General features: G+C 38.8%; 1 protein-coding gene across 2 annotated transcripts in view; it reads right to left on the bottom strand.

Annotated features, from left to right (window-relative positions):
* Positions 1–26,649, bottom strand: part of HOMER1 (homer scaffold protein 1) — an 88,424-nt gene extending 61,775 nt beyond the window's left edge. For both annotated transcript variants that reach the window (XM_041414683.1, XM_041414684.1), the window contains exons 1-2: positions 26,536–26,649; positions 3,064–3,220 (exon numbers count right to left, since the gene is read on the bottom strand). In XM_041414683.1, the coding sequence (XP_041270617.1) occupies positions 3,064–3,220; positions 26,536–26,540 (162 nt within the window). In that variant the 5' untranslated portion in view covers positions 26,541–26,649. The remainder of the gene's footprint in view (positions 1–3,063; positions 3,221–26,535) is intronic.
* Between the last annotated feature and the right edge of the window lie 6 nt (positions 26,650–26,655).

Below are 26,655 nucleotides of genomic sequence, written 5' to 3'. Positions count from 1 at the left end.
ATAATATATGCAAGATTCATGGAACCTGCAGACTGGGAAACCACTCTTTTCCAGAGTCTTCTCTTGTTCTAGAATAATATAAAATTTAAGTTTGTTTTCCTACCTTGTATCTGTCAAAAAAATTATCAGAGAGTTAACTAGTACAGCAAGAACCACACTATACTTGGTCTCCTTCCTTTTCTCAGAGATGGTGAGAGGCAAAATGCAAAAGACAGTGGGACTCAGACTTCTGCCTGTACTGTTACTGGAGAAACAATGGAAGCTTTGTTCAATCACCCAGGAGAAAGAAGTACTAAAACACATTTTTCCAAGGAACTCTAAAATGAGTATATAATTAATGAGAACTGAAAGCCTTAGCAACAACTGCTCAATGTTGTCATGCCATACTACATAAGAAATCTTATTTTTCAGGCTTTCTTTTGATTCTGGGACTGGAAGGAGAAAAAAGTCACATAAAAGATATTTACTCAAGAGATAAAAGAAACTAGATTAAAGTTCTATGACATTACTTGCATCAAGTTTTCTCTGCAAAGGGCAACAGGGCTCCAAATACTGTGCCTGACTGTAAAATATATAGCCTGTACACTGAACACCTTATGGTCCTAGAACACTTTTTGTAGTCAAGATAGAGGGACATACATCATATCTGGTGCAAGATATTTCAAGAGGAGACTAGCTTCAGAAATCATTACACAAAATGCATTAAAAGTAAGTTGAAGTTGTCTCTGTAGGAACTGTCTTGGCTAAATCAAGTTCAAATAAGGGAAAAAAAAAAACCAAAAACTCTCTCTTTCAAAATTAACCAAAGTCCCCAAAAGGAAATTCAGGTTGGAAACTGCAATGCACAACAGGGGAGTGAAGATCATGTCTTTAAATGTCCTTTTGTTTTCAAGAAGATTTAATTACTCTTAGATAATCAGCAGAGAAGTTAAATTATATCCAGGAATACTTCTGAAATGCACCAACCTAAAGAGAGAGAAGGGTGTGGGACAGAAATAGGATTACCTCTCAAATCTATAGTATACCACTCTCCAACATTCCTACTGCAGTAATATACATGTGAGCTGCCTTTAGTTACTTACTGCTCAGTGCCTGAGAACTGAGCACATCATTCTCTCCACCATACAAACCCAAAGGATGCTGTAAAACCCCACCAGCACCCAGGTGTACAATAAAACCTAGGTGGATCTATTCCTTCTGAGGGAGGGGCCTGACAGCTTCAAAACCAGTAGGGTTTGACAAGCGGTTTTGGCCACTGGCAACATGTGCATTGTCAGCAGTGTTATGACATCCAGCTATATGCCATACAGCAAGGACTCTCTCTGGGTGCACTCAAAAATGCTTTATATTTACATTTAACTCTTTGGAAATGAAATATTGTATATAAACAGACACACTTAAAAAAAGGATGCGGCTTTAAGTAAAAATAAACAAAGTCTCTGGGAATTATGCTGGAAACCCACTTAAAATTCTTCCATGTGTCCCTCCGCTATTCACCTGTGTATGTTTCAGAGCAGTTTGGTGAATGCCTGAAAGAATGGGACTCTCTTAACCATGACTGGGATTCTAGATCTTCATCTAAGACTTAGATGAAAATATTATTAGGATTGCAGCACTCACAGAGTAAATAAAACCAATGAACTGAATTATCAATGTACCTTGCCATTAGTACTGGATGTGGAGAGAATGCTGCAGCAGACAAAAGAACAACTAAATAGGTGTACAACTACTTGACAATTTAATTCAGCAGGCACTCAGCAGGAGTTGCAGCATCAGGATGAAGGCAGAGGAACCCCAGTGGATGTCAGAATAAGGATTTTGTATATTCTTCAAATGAGTTAAAGCACTACATTTTATAACTGGTACTCTTGATTTCATACCTCATCTAGTTCCAATCCCAGTGTCTTTATTCATTAACACTGACTCAAAAGTAATTTTTATTATTTGACAGAACTAATTGAATCATTTCATGAAGACTGGCTGAGAAGGAAAAAAAACAAAGTAAGACTTAAAGAAGAAAAAATCTGGTAGGCTCTGATATCAGTCTCAGTCACTTCAAGCAGAGATTTTTGACTATGAGATTGATTTCTATATACTTCTTTGTGATAGAAAAATCGCATTTTACATTTAAAATGGCAATATTCTGGATATTTAAAAAAATACAGGGTAATAATTTTCAGCTTTCAGTAAGTAGTCATAAAATCTCCATGAATACTGTCATGCTTTTAACAGAGTATTTAATTTCGAATCATTGTGAACTGATGCATTTCCAAAAGCTTCAAATTAAAGTCTCTGGAAAGGATCACAACTTTTGATTACAGTCTGTATATCTTTAATGCCCTTAGTGTAGAGTTTTCTGCTACACCCTTTGCAAAAGTTACTGTTATTATAGCTATGTGGGTAGAAGCAGTCAAGGATTTTCTGCACATCAAATTAATTTCTAAGACATGTTTTACAAGAGGAGCAGCTCAGCACAATATCCTTTCTAGTTAAAATAGAGAAAAAACCCAAACCAAACCAAACAAAAAAAAAAAACACCCACAAAAAAACCATACTAAAACCAAACTGAGTCTAAATAAAAGCTTACCATTTATTAGGTAGGCTTTATTAGGAGACAATCCTCACTTTCTCTACAGCAAAAAATGGAAGATTACATAACAAAGGATTTACTAAGTGATTATGGCCACTGAACAGATGTCCTTCATAAAGCTGAAGCTAATTATATTGCTAAATGTCTGAGTACAGAAATGAAAACAAGTTATTGTAACCCTATGAGTACTTTTTGTACAATTTTCTGTCTTTTTAGCCTTACAGCATTAACCAAGGCACAGGTCACCACTTCAATTCAGCAATAGTTATTGAAGTCAACACAACTACACGGAAAACAGAATTTACAAATAAACACTTAAAACATATGATGAGGCACTGTTACTATTTTAAAAAGTCAGTAATCCATTGGTCAGATAATGATACAAATATCTGAGAAGAAACATGGAGAACATCAAACTAGAAAATAGTAGCAAAAATGCTTCAGACAAGTAGGTTTTCTGAAATATAATTTACCTTTGAGCCATCCAAACTGATTATCCTGTAGACATTTCTTGTGCTGTCATAGAAGTAGGACACAGTAACAGCATGCTTGCTGGTGGGAACCCAGTTCTTCTTAGTGTTTGGGTCAATCTGGAAGACATGAGCTCGGGTGCTGAAGATGGGTTGTTCCCTGAAGGAGAGAGAGAAAAAGTCATGAATCTAATCTGTACCTACTATCACTGCACACAAGCTATCTGCCATTTGTGCCCATTTGGATATACACAAGTTACTCTACACAATAAACCTTGCCTGATGACGTCTGTATGTGCCGCTGCATAGAGAAGATAAGTTTGTTAATACACATATGCAAGCAAAACTCAAGTCTTCCACGGCAAAAATCAGCATCCAGTTGTGGAGTCAGATAAACACCTCTCATAGAGATTCAGCACCATCTCATCATCCCCCCACAGCTCTTCACTGCCCACCTATCCCTTAGAACTAAATGGCATTAATGCACGTGTAATTTCTGTCATTACACTGCACACTACAGAATGTGCATAACTTCAAGTCCACTTCTTCTCCAAAAATCTTCTAATATTCTGATTATTCCCATCAATTTTATGCCACAATCTGGATCTGAACTAGTTGATTCAATGCAATTACTCTAAAAGTAACATTAATTAAGCCAGGAACATGTGTTGTGAATCTCTCATTCTTTGGAGCTTTACACCTGAAGTCGTAAAGGTATTTACCAGCATTAAATAATGTATAAAATACATTTTAAATTGTAAATTGCTTAGCAAATAAAATTATATGAGGCAAAAAAACCCCGTATTATAATTAACAATTTACAACATTTTTCCTCATGACCACTACCAGGACACACAGCATTGCACAGAAATCTAAACACATTTTAATATCACTAAGATACTGGTAAGATGGCCTTCTACAACAGAGTGACTGTATCAGTAGACAAGGGGAGGACTGTGGATGTCAGGTATCTGCACTTACGTAAAGCCTTTGACACATGCCCTACAACATACTTCTCTCTGGATTGGAAGAGATGGGTTCAATGGATGAACAGTTTGGTGAATAAGTAACTGGTTGGACCACTGCATCTAGAGGGCAGTGACTACTGGCTCAGAGTCCCAATGGACATCAGTTTTGGTATGTTCATCAGTGACAGAGAATGGAACTGACTGCACTCTCTGCAAGTTTACTCCTGACCCCAAGCTGAGTGGCACAGCTGATGCACCTGAGGGATGGCATACCATGCAGAGAGACCTGGACAAACTCTAGGAGAGGGCCCATGGGAATCTGATGAGATTTAACAAGGTCACGTGCAAGGTGCTGCAGCTGGGTCAGAGCAGCCCTGGCACCAGCACAGGCTGGGGATGGACAGATCAGCAGCCCTGCCCAGAAGGACTTGGGGGTGCTGGTGGCAGAGAGGCTGGACATGACCCAGCCATGGGCACTCCCAGCCCAGAGAGCCACACGTGTCCTGGGCTGCATCCAGAGCAGTGTGGGCAGCAGGGCCAGGGAGGGGATTCTGCCCCTCTGCTCTGCTCTACTGAGTCCCCACCTGCAGGGCTGCAGCAGCTCTGGGGCCCAGCACAGGAAGGACATGGACCTGCTGGAGGGAGTCCAGAGGAGGCCACAAAGATAATCAGAGGGACAGAACACCTCTCCTATCAGGAAAGGCTGAGAAAGTTGGAATTGTTCAGCCTGGAGAAGAGGAGGCTCTGGGGAGACCTTACAGCAGCCTCTCAATACCTAACGGATTATAAGAGCAGTGGTAGAGGGACTGTTTTACCAGGCCATGCAGTGAGAGGACAAGGGGTGATGGCTTCTGAAAGAGGTCAGGTTTAGATAAGACATTAGGAGGAAATTCAATACCATGAGAACATTGAATGAGACATTGGAACAGGCCGCCCAGAGAAGATGCGCTGTCCCATCCCTGGAAGCACTCAGGGCCAGGCTGGATTGGGTATTGAGCAACCTGGTCTAGTGGAAGGTGTCCCTGCCCATGTAGGCAGGTTGGAATTAGATTATCTTTAATGTCCCTTCCAATTCAAACTCTTCTATAATACTGTAGTTGTCAGTTTAAGTTTAGCTAAATTTTAATGATAAACTGATTGCTGTATTTTTAAGGAATGTTGCCATGAAATTCCAAAGATATTAAATACCACAACTTTGGGTTGAATTTAACTTTTTAGATGTTTTGACTCTCATTTTAAGGGTGTGAATAAACATACCCTTTGACCTGCCCTCACTTTATTTTCAGAGGTATGTTTTTAACACTTTTTTTCCCCAAAACAAATTCCCTCAGAATTTTGGGTACCTGTAGTCAAAGGGGTTTAATTTGACCTCACTATAAAGGCGTATGTGTGAACTCAATGAAATATCTCTATTGCTCAGCAGAAGAGCAGCTTTCAGTAGCAGAATTGTATTACTCAGCTGGGAATCAAGATTCCTTGAAGGTCACCAGATGACAGACGTGGTGTTCTCCTATGCTGGGTGCTGGATGAAATGACAGAAGTATGCAGAATAGATCAGAGACAGCAAAACAGACTTTCAGTGAAAGATGAAGAAGAAGGAAGGGAAGAAAATGGGATCAATGCACATGCTAGTTCTCCACAGAAATGTATCCTCAGCATCAATTCATCTTTTCCTTGTAAATCCCCAAGCTATAGGAGGTTGCACACCTGTTTTCCTGATCTAAATTTCTTGCACACAAATGTTATGCAAAGGTGACTAGCATTTATAGGCCTTTTGTTTAACAGAACAAACTAATTCTTTTTGCTCTTTTGAATATCTACAATTACTTCTTCAATCATACTTAAACTTCAGTTGTCTTCAATATTAGGTCTATTTTATAATTTACCTCCCAGTTAAGCATATGCCAATATCAAGTGATGCGTATTAACATAATGCACCAGCTCTTTAACCCTGGAAAATTAAAGAGCCCATCAAAAAATGAGAAACAATCTTAGAAGCCTACCAACTGTTTTGATGAATATTGACATTGAAAGGAAACTATAAAGGTTCTGACCACATTAATGAAAGATCAAAGAAGAACTGAATCCAAGATGTAGATGTGTGGGTAATGAATATGCATTTGACCAGCACTGATGCTCAGTTCACTCCAGTACATCACATCCCAGTATATCACATAACTGGGACTTTCAACACACCACAGGTTATGATTTTAATATGTAAAAGTTAGTGAGTACTATATGGCTGAAGTGAGTGCCAGTGAAAGTCAATTGTTCAGCCCTGAGATGCTGCTCTCCAGCACTGTAATCACAAAAACCTTCCACAGCACCACCAATATATCCTCAATTTGTTTGATGAGGTGGCCTGCATGTTCCTGTTGATTGCTCAGCAGTGCTGCTCAAGACAAAGCAGAGCACTTTGCAGGGCAGAGTGTGGGTCTGGCACAGATAGTGCAGTTAGGTATGGAACAGTATAAAAGAAGCTTACCTACACTTCTTTAATCACTTCTGATAAAACTAGAGTTACAGTCTTTTCTTTCCATGCTTAAAGAACAGCTGTACTGAATGACAAGCTGTCTTCGCTCTGTGGAAAAAGCATAGCTCCCTTTGTTAAACGAGTTGGATAAATCAGGATTTTGCCAGATTATTGGGGTAATTAGGATATTTTTTCTGACAAAGACACTAAACTTCACATGACTCTAGAATTAGACCACTGTTTTGACACTTGACAATGAACATTCATAAAGATTATTCCTGCAAGCTAATGGAAGTTATGCACTATATATCTACAGGATTAAATGTGTTATAGAACCGTCACTGATGCACCACTGAAGTCCTTCAAAGCTGCTACACAATTACATCATCTGCACTTTTCTCTAGCAACATATTATATAGAACTACTTAAATTTTGGATTTCCTAAAACACCTGTGAACATGAAACACGTAATGTACAAAACATATAAAGTATTTGTAACTTCAGCCAATACATCTTCACATAAAAGTTTTGCTCTTCCATTATCCTCATAAGGACAAGATGCCCTCCTAGTCTGGAAGTTTCAATCAATTCAGCTGAAATAACATTAATTTTAGCAATATTAATTAAATAGGAAGATAGCTTCCTCTTTTGCCTTCCTAGGTGGTCAAACAATTAATATGTTTTTTAAAAATTATAATATATATTTCTATATATAAAAAATAAGTCTTCTACTTTTCACAGGATCACAGGATAAGCTGAGTTGGAAGGGATCCTCAAGGATCATTGAATCCAACTGTTGCCCCTGCACAGCACCATCCCCTCCATATGAAGTTGAGAAAGGAACAACATCTTTAAAGAAGAAAAATCAATCCTGTAAAAAACCAAACCACCCTACCAGTTTCTTACTCTTCCCTCTCTTCTCTTCTCCTTTCACCTTTCTCTTCTTTTTCTTTCATTATCAGAAGGTACTTGTTAAAGACATTAATAGGAACTAAGGCAAGAACTTCTCACTAATTACAAAGCAAAGTAATTCATTTTTCCAGAAATATACTAATGCTGAACAAAAAGAAAACAAACTAACAAGAATGCCATAGTGACACAGTTTGACTATTAGAAATGTCCACTCAGGCATGTAAAAACATTAAGGCTCATATCCTGCTGTTCTTAATTGCCTTAGGCTGCAACATTACGGTGGTCAGACAAAGACTAACAAGAAGTGCCAAGTCCTCCGGGACCCAAGAAGCAATGTGATGAGTAAGAAAGCATAAAAAGTATCACTTTAGCAAGCACACATAACAGGCTTTTCCATAATCAATACAGAAATTCATTCATTGATATGTGATCAGCTTAGGAGATAAACCTGTTTACTAACAGTTAAATGAATAGTTTCCAACCACTCTTTCCGTTTTGACACCTTAACACAGCCTTTACAAAAAAAATGCAGACTGCTCAATACAAGAAGTGTTATACTAATCAAAGATTGCATAAAAGAAGCTTAAGTTAGTATAGAAGGTTACAAAGTACTTTCTTTGCTAATTCATAATTAATATATGCTTCATTAAAAAAAAAAACAAACTATTCTTTAACGTCTGGTACTTCTACAGCACTAGTGGTGAAGACCTCTTTTTGCATATTTCTTCCCTCACGCTATTGCTTACCATGATTCCAAAATTAACTTGAATGCTATAAAACCTGCAATTTCTGAAGACTGGGATTCTATTGTCTTAGTTAGTCTGAAAACAATAATGCAACTGAAAAGAAAGTATGAACCTCTACAACGTTACTTGATGTCCTACTTGCCTCCCCTTATGGAGTGTTGATGATGCTAAAAAACATGTTAAAAATTAGATACAACCCTCCCTTCCTCCTCCATACTCAGCTAAATTGACAGTGTTTTGGCAGAGGAGCTGCTGCACTATGTAGGATGAGGTGAACTTCCCTGTATGGACACAAGAACAGGCCAGGATTGCAGAAGAAGACAAAAGAGACATGGGTGGTGACTCTTAAGCAAGAGCTGGAGCAAAGAGCTCCAGGCAGAAGCAGACACCAAAATAGGCTAACACTGAGTGACTGTGGCTCATGAGGGAACTGAGTTTTTAAAAAAAAGGAACAACCACAGGTAATGCCTGCCACATGGAAGTTTTAAATTTCTCAGCAGAGGTATTTTCCCCAAACAGTAAGACAAAAAAGGAATGAATAAGCATGTGTGATGGGGATGTTCTTACTCAGCTCAGGTTTAACAGTGAAAATTCCATGAGATTCATGTCCACGTCTATGTCTCCAACATGGATCTTACAAACTCCAGTGCATTATCCAGAATTCCTGGCTTTGATGCACATGGAGTCCACATACAAGACTGCTTTCAAAACAAGTCCAACAAAATGTGCCTTGGAGATTTTTTCTTGTTGTAATCAGTGCAAGATTTCATCCACCAGGTTTCATAAAAACAGTTTCAGAGGAAGATAATGCCACATGCAGACAAAAACAGGACAGTATCTCTGTGCTCAAAATGGGAGTGCAACCACACTCCAAGCTGGCTGGAGTGGTGAAGGCTGGACACAAAGTGTGCTGTTCTCATGCTATTACAGCCCTGGACACAGCAGACCCTGCCACATGACAGACAGCATGCTCAGCACACAGTCTCTGACAGTCCTGAGGACTGCAAACCCCCACAGTAGGCATGTTTTGCAGGTGGTCATTTTGCATACACTGAATTCTAAGCCTCCATAATAGCTGCCATCCAAGGAAATTTCCCCCCAGATCAGACAACATGAACACTGCACATGGTATTTCATGGCATTTGCTGATTTAGAAGAGGAGGAAGACCTTCTTGCTTTTTCCAAATGTCAGCATACTAATCTCACAGCTTTTTCCCAATGTCCTGCTTAAAAATATTCTCCCCTAGCTTGTTTCTGAAGCTGTAAGCAAGCTTTTGTTATTCTAAGCAGCTTGAGAAGAGATTCCTGAAAAGAAATTAGGAGAGTGATTAAAAGTGCAGTTCTAGTCAAAACCAGTTCATAAACTACAGCATCCAAGCACAGTCAGTGTTGTTTAAGGAGTCTAACTCAACAGGCTCTGCAAACAGTTCAAAGCAACAGGAAACCACGGAATATTCCATGTTCATAAAATGCTCTGAAGTCTGATAAAAATTGTATACATTTGGGGAAAAGTATTGCATAACACTGGCTTCCAATGCATGGAAACTGTTCTGAAATGTAATCCTTTTCTAGACAGGAAATAACTGACAATACCATCTTGAGGTTAAAATTATGAAGTTGAACAAACACACTCAGAGGACTTGTCTAATGACTACGACTTCAGATTTTGCTTTTTATCTTACACACGACTTTCATGTACAATGTACATATACAATAACAACTTTCATATCTCAAAACAAGCTTTGAGATAGCAAAAAAAGTGGAAGTTACAATCATGTAACCAAATCAAAATCTCTCCCATCCCACCAATGGTTTATCTAGTTCTACACCTACATTCTTAGACCTGGTTTTGCTGTTATGTTTTGGTTTATTTGAAGACAGCAAATGTTTAGAAAGTTGCTACAAAAAAGTTTGTTTTCTGTATACAGTTATCAGTTAATATGCGTAACTGCCTATTCACCTATAAAGTCCAAAATACAAGCTTTACAACTGTGCTCTGTAGCTATGTAACACTGCACAGGCAGTGCCTTCAAGCATTTTCTAAGCTGTTTTGTTTCCATTTAAGAATCAGCTTTTAGTATTAGATTTTTTAAGCACTTAGGAGTTAGCATAGCATCACAAGTAATAACTGCCATTTTTCAGGATTTGAGGGGAGAAAAATTATCTAGAGACTTTCACTAAATCTGTTAGGTTAAGTAAAAAATACATTTACCTTAGCCACAAACATAATTACATACTGTCCATTACATTTACAAGAACCTGAAGTTTTAACCAATTTGTTTCAGCTTGAAGTAGGATATTGCACATCACTTAAAGAGACATAAGGTATAGGAATTCAGCAGAAAATAATTTAGTGATTACCAGAAGTCTATTATCTTTGAAATGTCAGTGCCTCTATAAAGACTAGTGAAAATCTGTGAGCTATATGGACAAACAGAAGGAAAAGTTGCATTCTATTTACATACCTTAACACTCACATTTTGAAAAGGAAAAAAAAAAAAACTAATAAAAAATCCAAACAACAACCTTGAAACATTTTACTGTGGGCTAAGAAGTATATACAAAATATGTATTTATACAGCTAAATGCAAAGAATATAGTTTTATACAAACCAGGTTAAATTTGATGCCTATGAGCAGACAGAACTCTGCTTAAGTCAGTTATTATGGACTTCCATTAGCAGAAAAACTGTTTATTTGTAATTATTGCATTGATTAATAGAAGTTTTATATTACACAGCAGACAAGTCAGGAAAGCACGTAACTTAAAATATTTCAATTCCTTTTGGTAACACTTTGGCACATCTGCTAAGGTGGATGGCGTCTTCAGAAAGGTAACATAGAGGGTGAAGGGACTGGAGCACAAGTCATATGAGGAGCAGCTGAGGCAGCTGGGGGGATATAGCCTGAAGAAACAAAGAGACTGAGGGGAGACCTTGTCACTGGCTACCACTATCTCAAAGGAGGTGGTAGCCAGGCCAGGTGGGGGTCAGTCTCTTCTCCTAGGTAAAAAGTGATGGGACGAGAGGAAATAGCCTCAATTTGCACCAGGGGAGGTTTAGAGTATGTATTAAGAAAAAAATTATTTATGGTAAGGGTTATCAAGCAGAGTGCCCAGGGAAGTAGTGGAGTCATCACTTCTGGAAGTGGATATGGCACTTGAGGACGTGTTTTAGTGGTGACCATTGTGCTGGTTCTAGGCTAATTGTTGGACTTTGTGATCTTACAGGTCTTTTCCAACCTTAACAATCCTACAATTCACAGGTATGCAATCCTATAAAATAGTCTGTTTGGGGAACAAATGGATGACTGTGTATGTGCCAATCTCAACCAAATGCTCAGGAAGCCCACACATGGTACCTTCCAGAGAAGGAAGGGAAAGAAAAGAGGTAGGAGAGTTTCATACAAACAGGCACTGTAAAACAACCACTGACAGTGTAAAATGTGTTGCCATCACATGACATCCCAAGAGTTAGGATTACCATATCCTGGAAGATATAGCTCTTGCTACTGAACAAACATGAAGACAAATGAGAAAGTTTACCTAACCTCATTCCTCTTCCATCTGAGCTTACCATTCGTAAGGGACTCATGAAGGATCTTAGTAAACTTTAGAAGAGTAAAGCGCTTTTTCCACAGCACAGATTTACATTGAGTTGTAGGACAGTACAGGCATTACAGTCTCACAAATTTAGTAACATCAACAGCATGAAAGGTGGCAGAGTTGCAAAGCTGAGGACAAATCAGTGCCCAGTACTTAAAATTAAGGCTTATATAGTACAACAAAGAAAAATTCCCAAAAAACTTTTAAATTTTTGGTATAATGACCAAAAAATGAACATGGAGCTGTTTACACTAAAGATTAATAAAGCTACCTGTATGTTATGTATAGTGCAGTGTTAAACTGATTTTTTTTTTTTTTTTAAGAAGGAAAATAAACACTGGATCACTGGATTTGTTTTCACTTCTGCAATTCTCTGGGTTTGTCTTAAATGCCTGTTCTCCAATGCCCCATATGCTGTTATTGTATGCTGCTCAAGTTCAGCAGGTAAGCAACCAGCTGAAGTGTTGCAGGAAACATTCACAGAGATAATTTATCACTGACTGTGAAAGTTACTCCCACAGCTGAATGATAGTCCATTTCTCTAAGGTTTTCCTTTTTTTGTCCTTCCACTCAACCTTGAAAAGCTCATTTTCATAGCAGAAATCAAGGGAGAGTTCTGGGAATCAAATCAGGTAATAAGAAGTGTATTATCAAATACTCACATTTATCTTCCTAAAGCTCTCACTTCAGTTTAGTAATTTATTCCAAGAATATAGGTATACGTATCTTCATAATTTTTCTAGGTACCTAAGTGATTATTCCTCTAAATTGTGCAAGAAAGTGGACAAAGGTATCTGAATAAATGTTTACCTTAAATTTGTTTTAATTACAAAATTGGATAGAACTAACCATTAGCTTTTAATGACTCAAGAGCAGCTAAACTATGTTAGGTTGAATTTTAGAATATATATTTATCTACAGTGAAAATACTAAGAAATCTTTACACTAAAAAATTGTAATTTCTTCTTGAATTTTGCTCTGTGTGAAAAGTCTTGTCAGGAAGCCAAGAGAGGAGTTCTCTCACTAGAACTAGACAATTAATTTTAAGATGTACAGCTATTTTCCACATCTAGTCACTAAAAGTATTTATCAGACGTAAACAAAAAACCCCCAACTTAATGTCAGGTTCTAGTCTATGAATAAAGAATCCTGAAATAACAGTGTAATGAGATATTTCTGAAAGAAGTCTAGATATTAACATTCCTACAACAGCCCCTACATACATTAAGCTAAGCTATGCTGCATCTGGAATAAGAAACAAGCAGGCAATGAATGGTCTAAAAATATTCGTTTCTCTCCACTCTACAGCACGGAAATCCAACTTAGCCACACCTGCAACACAAGCAGAAAAGAGAAGAAAGTGGAAAGGAAGAAATAATTTAGAAAGGCCTGAAAGCAATCCACAATCAGGCTCTCTAGTTACTTCCCCTAGTTCCTTGATACTCTCTGTACAGAGACAATTTTTCCTTTGCAATCTTTATCTAAAATCTCCCTGCAATGGAGTTCTGACAGTCAGACTATTCTTAGAGAACTCATGTAAATATCTTAAGGGAGAATATTAAGTAGTTTAACTGCTTAGCTTGAATTTCTACTGTTATTTCACACAGTACTTTATTGCATAGTCATGCAACAATTAAGTTATAGTTTCCTGTCTTCCTGCACCACCAGTTTTCTTGAGCTTAAATGAATAGATATTTTCTATATTTTTTATTTCTATATATTTTATATTTCTAGATTTTTTACATGGTCCTCAGGAACAATATCTATAGTCTTCAGAACCATTACAAGAGCTACAATTTAAAGGGGAAAAAAAAACCAGAAGAGAAAAAAATAAAGAAACCCCTTAGACCAGTAGTACAAGCACAGATCTCCAAATAATAGAAGCAGAGGGAGCAAGAGCACAAAGTTGCTTTGGGATCCAGAGACTCTGCTAGTGAAGCAGGAGTTCATGTACTGCTTTACAAGCAGGTGCAGCAGCAGTCTCCTTTCCAGGAGCATGGAGAAGGATGAGGAAAATGACGGAGAAGGCTCCAGGTGGAACATAATTTTCAATCTCTGCAACCTCCAGAATGCAAGCCTATTCATGACCTGCATGTTTTCCTTTTCACATTTCACAAACACACTCAAATTAATTTATGGATTCTTGAAGATCTGAAGTTCAGTAGTTTCCTTTGCAAAACAATTTTCAGCTTGTAATAAGGGCTGTTTATGCCACTCACAAGTAACTAATTAGACCAATTGATGCCGACTAAACAAGGTGAGAATTAAGCCAAATTGCATGGGCTACTTAGGTGCTCTTGCTGAGGCAGAGATAGACACAGCACCATGCCAGGTCTTTGGTGTTAATCACAGTGGTCAGTGGGATTTAAGGGTCATACAACAACACTGGTAGAAATGCCACCCAGAGCAGCAGATTCAGAAAACCGACAGACTGCAACTCCTCACTGTCCTGACATGAAAGCTTAAGACTGTCTGTAAATCAACACCCTCTGTTCTAAAGTTTGGTTAGATCAATTTAGCAGCTGTAATAAAATCCTTCAGCAGCGCTGACAAGTGTCATCATGCACAGGTAGTGCAGTATGAAGGAAGAACAGAGGGATGGCACTAGGACATGAAGCTATGTAAATCATTGAAATAATAAGAGTGGCAATCCCACATCCTCTTAGATTCCATAAAATACAGCAGAGTTCAATAAACAATGTAAACACAGTATTTTCTGACTTGACATTCAGTGTGATTTTGCATGCTCCATCAAGTCTCATCATTGCCTAGACAAGAATTTCTGTTCTGATGGCTGTATTTTACAGCTATGGAGCAAAGTGGCAAAGCTGAAGCTTTTGACAATAGACTGATGAGAATTCTGGAATCTAGAAAATAATAGAAGAAATACAAAATCACAGAATCAAGTCACAATATGTTTCCATTGAGATAAACGGCAATTATATGGTAAACAGTGATACTATTGAAAAATTAGTCTAACTGCTGTTTTTCTAATCATCTTTGACTTTGAGAGACAATACTAAAATAATACTAGTCATAATTTTGTTATTATTAAGACTAGATGTCTTGGCAATTTGTTAACAGCAAAAAACCCAAGGAATACATATTCTCCTTGTTTATTATTCCACATTTGGAATTTGTCTCAAAGATATGTCTGTACTAAAATGAGGTTTCCTCATTTGGCACCACAGTCTTTACCAAATTCTCTTTGCTTTTTAATAGCTTTAATTCATCTCCTTATTAGCTCTAAACTTCCATTTTGCTTCTCTGTAGACCTTCATACAGAAACAATCACACCTCCTCACCACTTCTCACCCAATCAACCACATCCACTCCATCTTTTTCAACATCTCCAGGTTATTAATTTTGATATGTTTTCTCCATGTGAAAAAACTTTTTCTTTAAGTGGGCCTGGCACTAGTCACGCCTTTCACTTCTAGCTTAAAATCCACAAACAATATATTTGACATTAAGAATTCGTCAGTTAACAGTTTTAAGAGCTTTTGCACTTAACCCTCAAAAATAAACACCCTGAAATAAACTACTGGCACTACCACATTTTGACTGCAGACACCACAAAGCTGAACTCATGCCTCCACCAGCACCAATGGAAGTATCAGAAGTGACATAAGAAGGGGCTGAATAGACACGCATTTCATCACCAGTACTTGATCTTCAAACAATTTGCAATCCCAACCAGAGTGCTACACCTGCATGTTGAGTTTCAAAGGAAAAAAAAAAATCACTGTTCCACATCAAAAGATGAGAACTGGATCATTTGGTTTGTATCAAGGAACTGAATTAGACTGCTAGAAAGGTAAACAAATTAATTTTACATTCATAAATAACAAATAAATTTGAATCACTCATTGAGCACTACAGGAACTAGAAAGACTCTTTAATTAACTTTCAGCATATTATTACCATGCCAGCAACTTTCTCCCTCCTGATAACTTACAGCCCAGTAAACACTATTGAATTTTGGATGCAGTGGTTGAACCTATATTGACCTGTAACAGGGAGTCCCAGGTCTGTTTCCCTGATTGTTCACAGCACACTTATGCCAAACATTCTGAGACACCCAAATATCATTCCTGATAGGTAATGCAGTTTGCTCATTGGATCACTGAAGGTATTCCAAAGATGTCTCCAAATGCTGTCTCTCCTAACGACATGCTTCGCACTGTCAGGCAACCTCCCACTGTAATGAGATACAAAATAATGATAAAGGGCAAAATCCATTTTTAAATATACTAGTATGAACACACACCGAGCAAAGAGTCCTCTGCACAGCCCACTACAGTGGCTGATGAGGGAAAAGTCAGGCAGGTTTGCATAGTAAGCGTCAGTCAGGGAAGCACTTAGCGGAGTGCTGTGCCATGGGGATGAACCTCAACAGGCAGAGAAGGACAGCCACACCTGAACTAAGCTGTTCATTCCACTGATAAGCAGCTCATGAGGGGAGAGCAGTCAATACTGTCTACTTGACTTGGGCAAGGCTTGTGACACCATTGCTTGCAACATCCTCATTCAGAAATTCAGGAAGTGTGGACTGAATGAGTGGACAGTGAAGCTGATTGAGATCTGGCTGAATAGCAGATCTCAGGGGATCAAAATCAGTGGCAAAGTTGGAGGCCTGTCCCTAGTGGTGTCCCCCAGGTTCAACAGTGGACTCTAAATGTTTAACTTGCTCATCCTTGACCTATAAAAAGGGGCAGATTTCCCCTCAGCAAATTCAGTTATGATACTATGCTGGGAGGAATGACTGACACCTCCAAATTTTGTGCAAGCCTTCAGAAGGACCCTGACAGGATGGAAAGACAGGTAGAGAAGAACCATCTGAAATTCAGCAAGCGCAAGTGCAGTGTCCTGCACCTGGGGAGGAACAACCCCAGGCACCAGCACAGCCTGGGGCTGACCTGCTGGGGAGCAGCTCTGTGGAGAAGGACCTGGGGGTCCTGGTGGACAACAAGCTGTCCATGAGCCAGCAGCGTGTTCCTTGTGGCCAAGAATGCCAGTGGTATCCTGGGGACAATAGGAAGAGCATTGCCACGCAATGGAAGAGCAAGTTATGAAAGGTCATCTGGCCCTTGTACTGCTGAGGCCTCACCTGGAGTGCTCTGTCCAGTTCTGGGCTCCTCACGGCAACAGAAACATGGAGTTCCTCCTCAGCAGAGGCCACAGAGATGATGAGGGGTCTGGAGCATCTCTCTTATGATGAAAGGCTGAGGGAGCTGGGGCTGTTCAACATTAAGAAGAAACAACTGAGAGGGCATCTTATCAGTGTATACAAGTATTGGAAGGAAGGGTGTCAAGACAATGGACCAGTGGTGGACCATCTTCTCAGAGGTGCCAAGCAATTCAACAAGAGGCAATCGGCAGACACTGATGCATAGGAAGTTCTACCTGGACATGAGGAAAAATTTCTTTACTGTGCAGTGACTGAGCACTGGAACAGATTGCCTAGAGAAGGTGTGGAGTCTCCCTCACTAGATAGAGATATTCAAGAACCGTCCAGATGCAACCCTGTGAAATGTGCTCTGGGATGACCCTGCTTGAGCTTGGAGGTTGGACAACCTGACCCACTGTGGTCCCTTCCTATTTTTCCCATTCTTTGATTCTGTGAAGATGACAGTTCTGGAAACACAAAACAGCATCAGTACTAGCCACAGCATAGGTGTTGCTACTGAAATAATGTCAAGAAACACTTTCTCACTGACAGCTCATGCACTTCCTTTGATTGTGCTAGTGGAGGCTGGTAAAGACAAAGTGTTATGTGTTGTACTGGAATTAGATTAGCAACCACTCTGCAAACAGCACTTCAAAATTTAGCTTATAATTCTGAAAGGCACTTATGATGACCTTAGTTCTAAACTCAAGATAGCAGGTGGGCGTCAGGGCTTCACTCAGATGAAAATAATTTTAAAAAATCAGGTCTCAGAACATTGCTTAGCATTTTGACAAACTGAGGGGGAAAAAAAAAAATAAATAAAAAAAATAAATTAAAAAAAAAGATACCATACAGTTTGTGCAGAAGTTTTGGCTCCAATTACCTATTTTAGAGGCCTATATTTACCAGCTCAATAAAAATATTCAGCAACAAATGCATGCTACTACAGTTAAGAAGCATCTAATCAAAAAGCAAGAACTGGTGTTTGTTAAGAGCTAGTTATTTTAGCATGAATTTTTTTTTTATTAACAATTTTCCTTACATGATACCTGAATGAGCTGGTAGGGTTCCATGCCTTCAAAACCTATGTGTGAAACAAGAACTAGAAAAGCCTCCTTCACTCCCGCCTGTGCTTAAATATCAGCACAGATTTTAAATGTAAGAAACCAAGCCCTAGTGTTTCTGTATCAATGAAATAAACAGTGGCCAAAACCAAGCAGGTTCATTAGCTACTTACAGAATGCTTGCATTGCAAAGTCAGTTTTAAAGAAAGCTGCATTTAAAAACATTTTAAAGCTGTATGTTAAAAGTGGTATAGTCTTCCCAAACTGGAGCACTTAGGTGATCCCAAGGTTATGTCCAAAAGAGGCTTAACTGAAGCATCAAATATTAGTCCATGTAGCAGAAACTGCTATTTCCCACCCACTAACAGGTTTTGCGTTTACAGACTGGTTAATATAGTAAATAGAATGCCGTGAGCAGGAAGTACTCATACCATAGTTAACTGCAAAAATTTTTCCAGTGTTACAAGCAAATGAAGAGTAACAGTTCTTCAGGAAGATGAACAGTATAGATATAAGAAAAAATAATGTAAGGTGCCACGAATAAGCAAATTCTTCAGTTTTAGAAAAACATTAGCCAGTGGCAGAAGTACTAAGACAAAAAGACAAACATGATGGTGAAGCAGAAGGCAACCTTTGCAAGATTTAGATGTGAATTCTATCTGTAAAAGCTGATTTAGTGCAAGTGATTTGAAGACTACCATGTCCATCTCTGAGCACTCACGACCAGCAGTATCCTTTGAATGTTGGATTTGCCGTTGTTACTAAGGAGAAGAAAAGGACTCTAAATATATTTTAATGCCAAGTGAAATTGTTCTTTGTAAGAACAATTAAAGAAGATGCAGATTGCCTTTCTTTGTCTAAGAACTTCACCCCAGAATAATATTAAGTCTCCAGTTCTGCTAACAATAAAAGTGGCATATTGAAAAGGACCCTATAATACTTGTCATCATTCCATCTCAGGAATAGAACTACTCTAGCTTTTGTTGCAGTATGATTTTAAAAACTATAATTAATGTGGACAAAAGTTTTGTTGTTGTTTCTTTTTTAAACTTCTATGTCACATTTAAGCTCACCAAATACATAAGTCTCAGTAAAAACTACTTCAGATCTCAAGTGGCCCATTAAGATCCATTGTAAGAGACATGGGCAGCATTTACATTCAGATATGAGGTTATCTTAGGGAGTCTAGTGTTCAGTGCTTGTTTCACAAAATTCAGCCAAAACAGAACATTTTTTAATCACGTACTTCAGCACTGGTGTCTTTTTTATGAAAACTTCTCAAAGATCCTTTGAGTTTTACTATCATATGTAGCCAGACATACCATCTGAGCTCTGCAGTACTTCTAAGAACCACAAATACCCAAGACTGAAATTGCAGGACATGACCTATTCCCAAGCACTGCTAATTGTTACCTAGTAAAAGTCAGTTCCTCCACATGTCTAGATGTAGAAAAGGGACTTGCACTTGAATGTTGAAAAAGTACTTGGAAATTAGTATCTAGAAGCTGAAATTAAATTAAATTCAACAGAAGTTGAAGTTCCTGTCTAATTGCAGGTTAACTCTTTTAGTCACACACAGTCAGTGAAAAACCCAAGCAGTGCAAAAGCAAGGGTTAAAGTGAATCACCTGAATATCTGCTTAGGATCCCAGTTTACTGCATACAGCCATTTGACAACAGAGAAACACAGCACTTATTATTGCATATGCTTATTTTTGTTAGCATGAGAAGTACCCTAAGATACTTGCCATGGCTGTGTACTCCACAGTAAGTCACAGTGGAGAAAACAGCATTTGTTCCAATATCACACAATACATTCTTTCAGAATTTTGTACAGACAAGCTAGGGCTAGCAGTCTGTTGGAAATGAACAGGCCTAAGAAGTAGGTCTAAGAATTGTGAGAATACATGCCAAAGAATTATTTATTTTATCAACACTTCACTGTAAGGTGTTGACCATTTAAAGCTTATTCTTCAGTTTTCAAAACTCAGGAAGATCTCATCATATGTCCTATTACAAGAAGATATTAAAGATTAACCATAGATCCAAGACTACAGCATACTATTTACACAGTAAGTAATTTAAAAGCACTTTAAAAACCCAAAATCTATACCCAGCAATATAACCTATTATCGTTGGGCATAGTGAGTTTGTTTGTTTGGGTTTGGCTGTGGTGCTGTTCTGTTTTACTACAAAATATACCATCCAAAGGGGAAAAAAATACTATTTCTCAATAAGCTGAGATTCAGCCTAGTGGACAGTCACAAAAAAACTTTCCAGACCTGAGCTTCAAAACTGAGGAGCAAAGTTCAACAGGAGTAGGTCTGAGTTCAGACCTTTTCAAACATTCCCCCCCAGAGTAAACAGACAGTGCTGCAGTAAAAAGTAGGTCTATCCCACCTGTAGTCGCCCTTCCCTTGTGCACAACCCTGTATTTGCAGTCAGCCAGGTTACAGTACTGACATAGCTCACTGCACAAACATTGGTGCTGTAGCAGACAAGTGGATGAAGCAGTGCTTGCCTTCTGTGGTTCCCACCATTTGATGGCAAGATCTGTGAAAATTTAATAATCAGGATGTTTGCAAAGAGCGCAACCACAAACATCAACAAAACAGTGCCTGTGAATCATTTGCATGTATGTAGAGGAAGAAGAAAAACCTGAGAGGAGCTATGTATTTCAAGTTCTTCCCTCCCATTACAGAAAACGAGCAATGCAGTCTGCTTAAGTTACCTAACTTAATAATCATAACTAAAAAACCAGAAATTATGACTAGTTACTGGAAATGTCAATATATACTTGTATCTGGCAATCCAACATCATCTATTTCATGTTTAAACAGTATTTTCCTAGACTAATTTTTTAACGATGACTGGCGTTCATCACTACTTGCCATCAAAGAAGTGTATCAGAGTGCAGTCTGTTGCCAGAAGCATGATTGTGATGCAGCTCCAGAAAATCAATATAGTACTGAAACACAGTTCCATTACTTCACCAAATGGAGTAATGCCACTACCAGGACTCTGTGTAGATAAAACAGAGTTCAATACTACATAGTGCAAGGACCAGGTAGAATAAACCCACAGCTCCCTCTAGCCTCTTCTCCCCTCTAATATTTCTGTCCTGAACACAATACTAATTTTGGTGGAACTCACACAGCTGAGCCTTGGGAAATATAAAAAACTTGAAACAGAAAGGGGAAAAGAAGTCTACTATCAAAACTGGATGTAAAAGCAGACTTTTCATAATGCAATGCTTTCAACACCCATTACACCTTATCTTTAAGACTGAATATATCTGAAAAAGCCTTGCAGGAATAACAGCACAAAACCCTGAACAGGAAAACATGCTCTTTGAATTTTTTTTTTTTTTTTACAGAAAGCTTTCACCTAAGTAGGGTTTTTAAATAGGGCATTTAAATACATGTTTCATGGTATCTTTAAAATAGAAGGAAAAAAAAAAAAGAAGAGGTGGGCTCTGGGGTTTTTTTCAGTTTAAATAATACAGAATTACTTAGTTTCTTTGTTCACTGTCAGTTAACTGTTACTAACACTAAAACCACACACATGGGGAAGCCTGAGAGTCTTCTCCAGTGCAAAACTGTCTCAGAGGAGGTGCACATTGATAAAACACAAGCACATATACATATACTCATACAAGGTACGTTCCAGACCTAGTCACAGCTTGCCTGGGTATGAACACACCACACTGATTTCCTTGCTAAGCACCTCTTAACTTTTAACCTCTGGACTAGCAGAGACCTTGGTCCTTGGTAATTATTTTAGGCCTCAACAACTTCCAAATTACAGACATCTAAAGGAGAAGACAAATTAAGTTCTAGTCTGAAGTATCTGCATTGTTTATATGGTTTGGAATACCTCAGAAAACCACAGCTTCAACTAAAAGAATGTCTGAGGCACCTATACTAGAGAAGCTACCAGTAAATTAGTGTTACATCTTATGATAATGCTCTTCTCTGAAGTACACTAGTGCATAGACACAGATTTGAAAGGCAATGATTTAAAGAGTGATTAGCTAAGAGCCCTTAATGAAATTACAGTTTTATGACACAATCATAAAAAACAAATTTTTTTTGCAACAAAAATTCCAATAAAAGTGATATCTAAATTCAACTTAAAACTTTTACTAACTAGCAGGCAGAAATACTTTGCTCAGCTCTAGTTAAGTGTCATTGCCTTCCCCAATTAGAAGTGCTGATCTGCTACAGAATTATATGCCATTGCAACCTCTGTGGCTTCAAGACTCTGCATTTCCTTAGACACTGGCTCAACATCTAGTTGAGTCGTGCAAAGATAATGGTAACTATGGTAGAGCAAATGCTGTTTCAGAAAAGAAATCACAAGAACACACATAACACACACATCTGATGCTTGCCTTGAGAGGAAATGTAATGAGAATAAATGAGAATAAAAACAATCTCAACATAATTAATTGGAAGGACTTAAATGTTTATTTTCAGAAGTAGGATTTTTCCACAAGGGTTGGCCTATAAAATCTTGATAATGAGTGGAAGTACCAAAACAGATCAATTGCAACCTCAGTTCATTACAAGTACCCTCACTAGACCAGCAATCATCCCCTCATGATGCTCAGGACACTCATTTATATTTTACAAGGCCAGAAGATCTGGTTCAGATTTCTCAGACTTGTTTTGAAGTCATAAAGTGACTGTGACAGAATATAATTTAAGCATGGTAGAGGTCTACACGTATTGTTCTCTGAAAAGTAGTTTATTAACCATTCAGGCTGACTAACATGCCATATGTTTTACTATTTATACGTTACTAATCCTTTACAGATAATCGAGTTTTGTTATCTGTCTAACTTGTTATATTCTCCATTCTGCCACAGAAGACAGCATAAACTACTTTGCTGCCATTGCTTTCACACAATAAGCATCTTTTTTTACCCAAGACAGCAAGCTGGCCAGGAGTTGCAGTAACACTGAACTACAGCCAAGAAGCTACGCCTTTCGCTCTATCTGAAGTATTTCTGTGGAGCACAGCTGATGGAAGTATTGCTAAAACAAAGTCCAGGCAACGCTACCGTTAAGCCTTGTGGGAGGAAAACAGGTTAAAGAATATGAGTCTGGACAAATTCAATGATCAATAATTCTTCTGGGTCCCAAGTGCTTTACAGTGTTCACGTCTTGTTACCCATATACAGAAAGAAAACAAACATTTCAGTACAAGACTATAGTTTGTCTTGTTTAAAGAAATATGTTCAACTAACTGCACATACTTCAAATAGAGTAAGATCTAGGAGTGGATCAGCAAACTGCAGACCACCAAAAATTAAAATACTTATTTCTAGGCAAGTGCAGCACTAACAAGTATACCATAAAATACTAATCTTTCTCAATATTCTCCAGCCAACTTAAGAACCCTAGTATTCTAATTCTGCCATCTCAAACTGACATGTATCATAACTACCTTTATGAGGATAACATACTAAATATAGTCCAACAAAACTGAAGATGAAGCCTTTATAAAGACACTGTGACATGACAGAGATGAGCAAATCTTCCAGAAGCTTTTACCTTGTAATTCCTTATAATTCAGCATGAACTATGGGAGAAGCAAGTAGCAAATTTAGACATTTGTCCACAGCCGTCATGTAAAGGCCATCATGTGAAGTAGTTATGGAAAGACTACACATCAATAAATCAAGAATTAATACTAGATATACTGTTTAATAGGTCATCAATTTCTGCATCCCTACCAGTATTCACAGCGGTGCAGCTTCCCCATTGTGTCTGTAAAGAAGTGTATTTGTTCTAGTCTAAACAACAACTGCATCCCTGTCTCTGCTTCCCCTGTTCACAGATCGAAGTACAAGCAGTATCAGCAACAAGAAAAATACAGCAGTGGCTCCAAGTGGAAACACAGTACGTACCTAGTCAACGCATACAACAGCCTAAGCTGCCAATATAAATCCTGAGTATGCTTTAGAGCTGTTATTTGAGGATTTTTAATGGAATCAGACTCCTGTTCAAAAAAGACTGATTGTGCAATACTGGCAATGAACACATGAATACATGTTGTCAACTAGGACAGAACATGAGTTTCTCTGGTAAAGAATATTATGTTGTATGTGGTCAATCCAACAAAAGGTTGTCCACAATTATATCATTCAACAGTAACTATTGATAATAATTTGTTTTTATGCAACAGGAATGAGGAACTGGGAGAAGTGAGACAGACTGACAGAGAAACAAGAAAGGACATCCTGTGTGTCTGGCCTACAATCCACAGGGCTTGATACACTTACCTCCTGCGAGATGAAAGGATACAGCAATAAGAAAGTGTCCTGAACTACTCTACCTTTCTCTAGTTTCAAGTTTCTCAGAAAAAATGTTTAAGAGCAGCACTGGCCCAAAGCCCAGTTACTCACCAGTTGGTTTCCACCACACACCCAATGCATAATTACCTGGCTTCCCTGATGGCATTGCATGTGCCGAACATTGCACAGCAGAACAGTGAATTCTTCATTATATGTAACTAGACTAAGAAAACCCCTGCTGGTTTGGCAAGCCAACTTCCCTCTCCCAAGTTTTCTGTGCTCTAACCATTGAAATAGATGAGCTCTGCACCAGCCAGGTACTACAAAATCAGTCTACAAGCTCACATAGCATACCAGTACCCATTAAATACTGAATATAACACACAGACCAATGTGACCTAGGTACATTGAATTATCAATGATTTTGCAACTTGCTTCTAGAACTCCCAATTTTTAGTAGAGTATAGAGTATCAACTGTTGAATTAAAAGCCTAGTGCATCTTGGTTTAGAAATACTCTGAAATCCATGGGTACTTGCATTTAGAAATGAATTCAAAACAGCTACCAAATCAAGACCTCTGCTCTGAACAGTAACAGATGTCTATACTTAACCATAGTTGCACTAAGTAGGTGCTGGCCCTGACCTGGGTGTGCCCACTCAGATTTGCAGAGATGTGGGCTTATCAGTAACACATACCTACATTTCAGGGTTTGTCCTCCTTGTTAGAAGATGGTCTGTAAGGGAATTCTATACTGCAATACCCCAAAGCATACTGTCTAAAATGTCTTTAAAATATTTGCTAGCAAATTTAGTGTTCTTGACCTTAATGTGCCAAGATACTACTCAAGTCATCGCACCAACAATTGTGTTTTTAAAAATTATTTCAGCTCTCTACATATAGGGATTTGTAGTGTTTATTAAGAAGCTATGAAACTAAAACACTAGGAGAGCTGGAGTTCTGGAGACAAAATGTTTGCTCAACAGTTCAGTGGATTTGTAATATGATATGCTTAACCCAAATATCTATAAACATAGTATTGATTTTAAATCAATGAGAAGGTTTCCATTATTTTAATTCTACATAATCATGTGTGTGATTAGCAATTTTAAGTATATATCAAAAAAAAATCATATCATTTAGACTTTTGGCAGAAACAACATTTTCTTGGATATGCAGACAGTTGCAAGTTTGGGTTTATTCTGTTCGAATTTTTTAATGGAAGAGAAGACAACAGAAAAATAAAAACCAGCCTAAGAAGAAAGGAGTCATTCCTTCCTACATCTTGACCTGTGACCCCCAGTGATTGCACAGAGACAAGGACGCAGCTGTTATCACCACATATGCAAGGAAGTTAATAAATTGAAGAATTCAAACGTCCTAAACAGCTTGAGGAGACACCTGTAACTCCCATAGTAATATGCCAATTTCACATCTGAATTCCTAAGTTACCAAAATACAAAGGACATAATTTGTAACTTTTGTAGACTGCCTCTACCTTGCAGTTTGCCAGATCATACTGCCAGATCAGGTTTCTGTTGCTTTGGAACACGGATGAGTTTCCATTCCACTATCAGACAAGTCCAGTAGCGTGGATTATTTTTTTCAAATCACTATACAAATTCCTAAGGATATGACTGTGGAAAGTTTTCATAGGTATCTATGTCACATTTTTATCTACCAATTTGTATGAGATCTGACCAATTTTATAGATTTTATTCCTTCTAATTTCGTTAAGCTGTCAAGTGGATTCTCCAGTTTACTAGGGAACCTGCTGTGAAGCCGAGTTCCTCAGAGCCTTCAATTTATTGAGAAATTCCCACGTAGTTCGATATTCTCTGAAGACTCCAGAAGAGTGAAAGCGAGTCTTCCCTGTTCTGGAATTTCACCCTAGCGCACCGAGTTTAAAGCAGCCGTTTTCAGGACGGAACATCACCTAACCACCCGGGAAAGATCCTTACATTGAGGAACTGGGAGCCGAGACGGCTCCTCCAGAATTCCGATGTGGCTACGGCGGAGGCAAACCTCTGCAGTTCGCGGTGCGCCCCTCACGGCTCGCACGGCTCTCCCCTCAACGGGCTGATGCACGGCACCGACTGCAGCAGGATTCCTGCCGCTGGCGCACCCCGCCAGTGAGACCCCTCGACTCCGTGCGCACCCAGCAGCGCCCACAGCTCCGCGGGCGGCCGCTCCCACCCCCAGCCCCGGCACCAGCCCGGCGGCCCCCGCGACATCCTTACCCCATGGCGGCCGGCAGCGCCTGGCACCAGTGGTGCCGCGTCCCCGGGGCGCTCCTCGCCGCGCCGGCAGCTCCGCAGCCCCGTGGCGGCGGGGCCGCTGCTCTGGGCTCGCCGCAGCTG

The sequence above is a fragment of the Onychostruthus taczanowskii genome, unplaced genomic scaffold (genome assembly GCF_017590055.1).
Source record: "Onychostruthus taczanowskii isolate IOZ18803 unplaced genomic scaffold, ASM1759005v1 scaffold46, whole genome shotgun sequence".
Taxonomy (NCBI): Eukaryota; Metazoa; Chordata; class Aves; order Passeriformes; family Passeridae; genus Onychostruthus; species Onychostruthus taczanowskii.
Note: the sequence above shows the minus strand (reverse complement) of the source record. Positions and strands in the feature narration are given on the sequence as shown.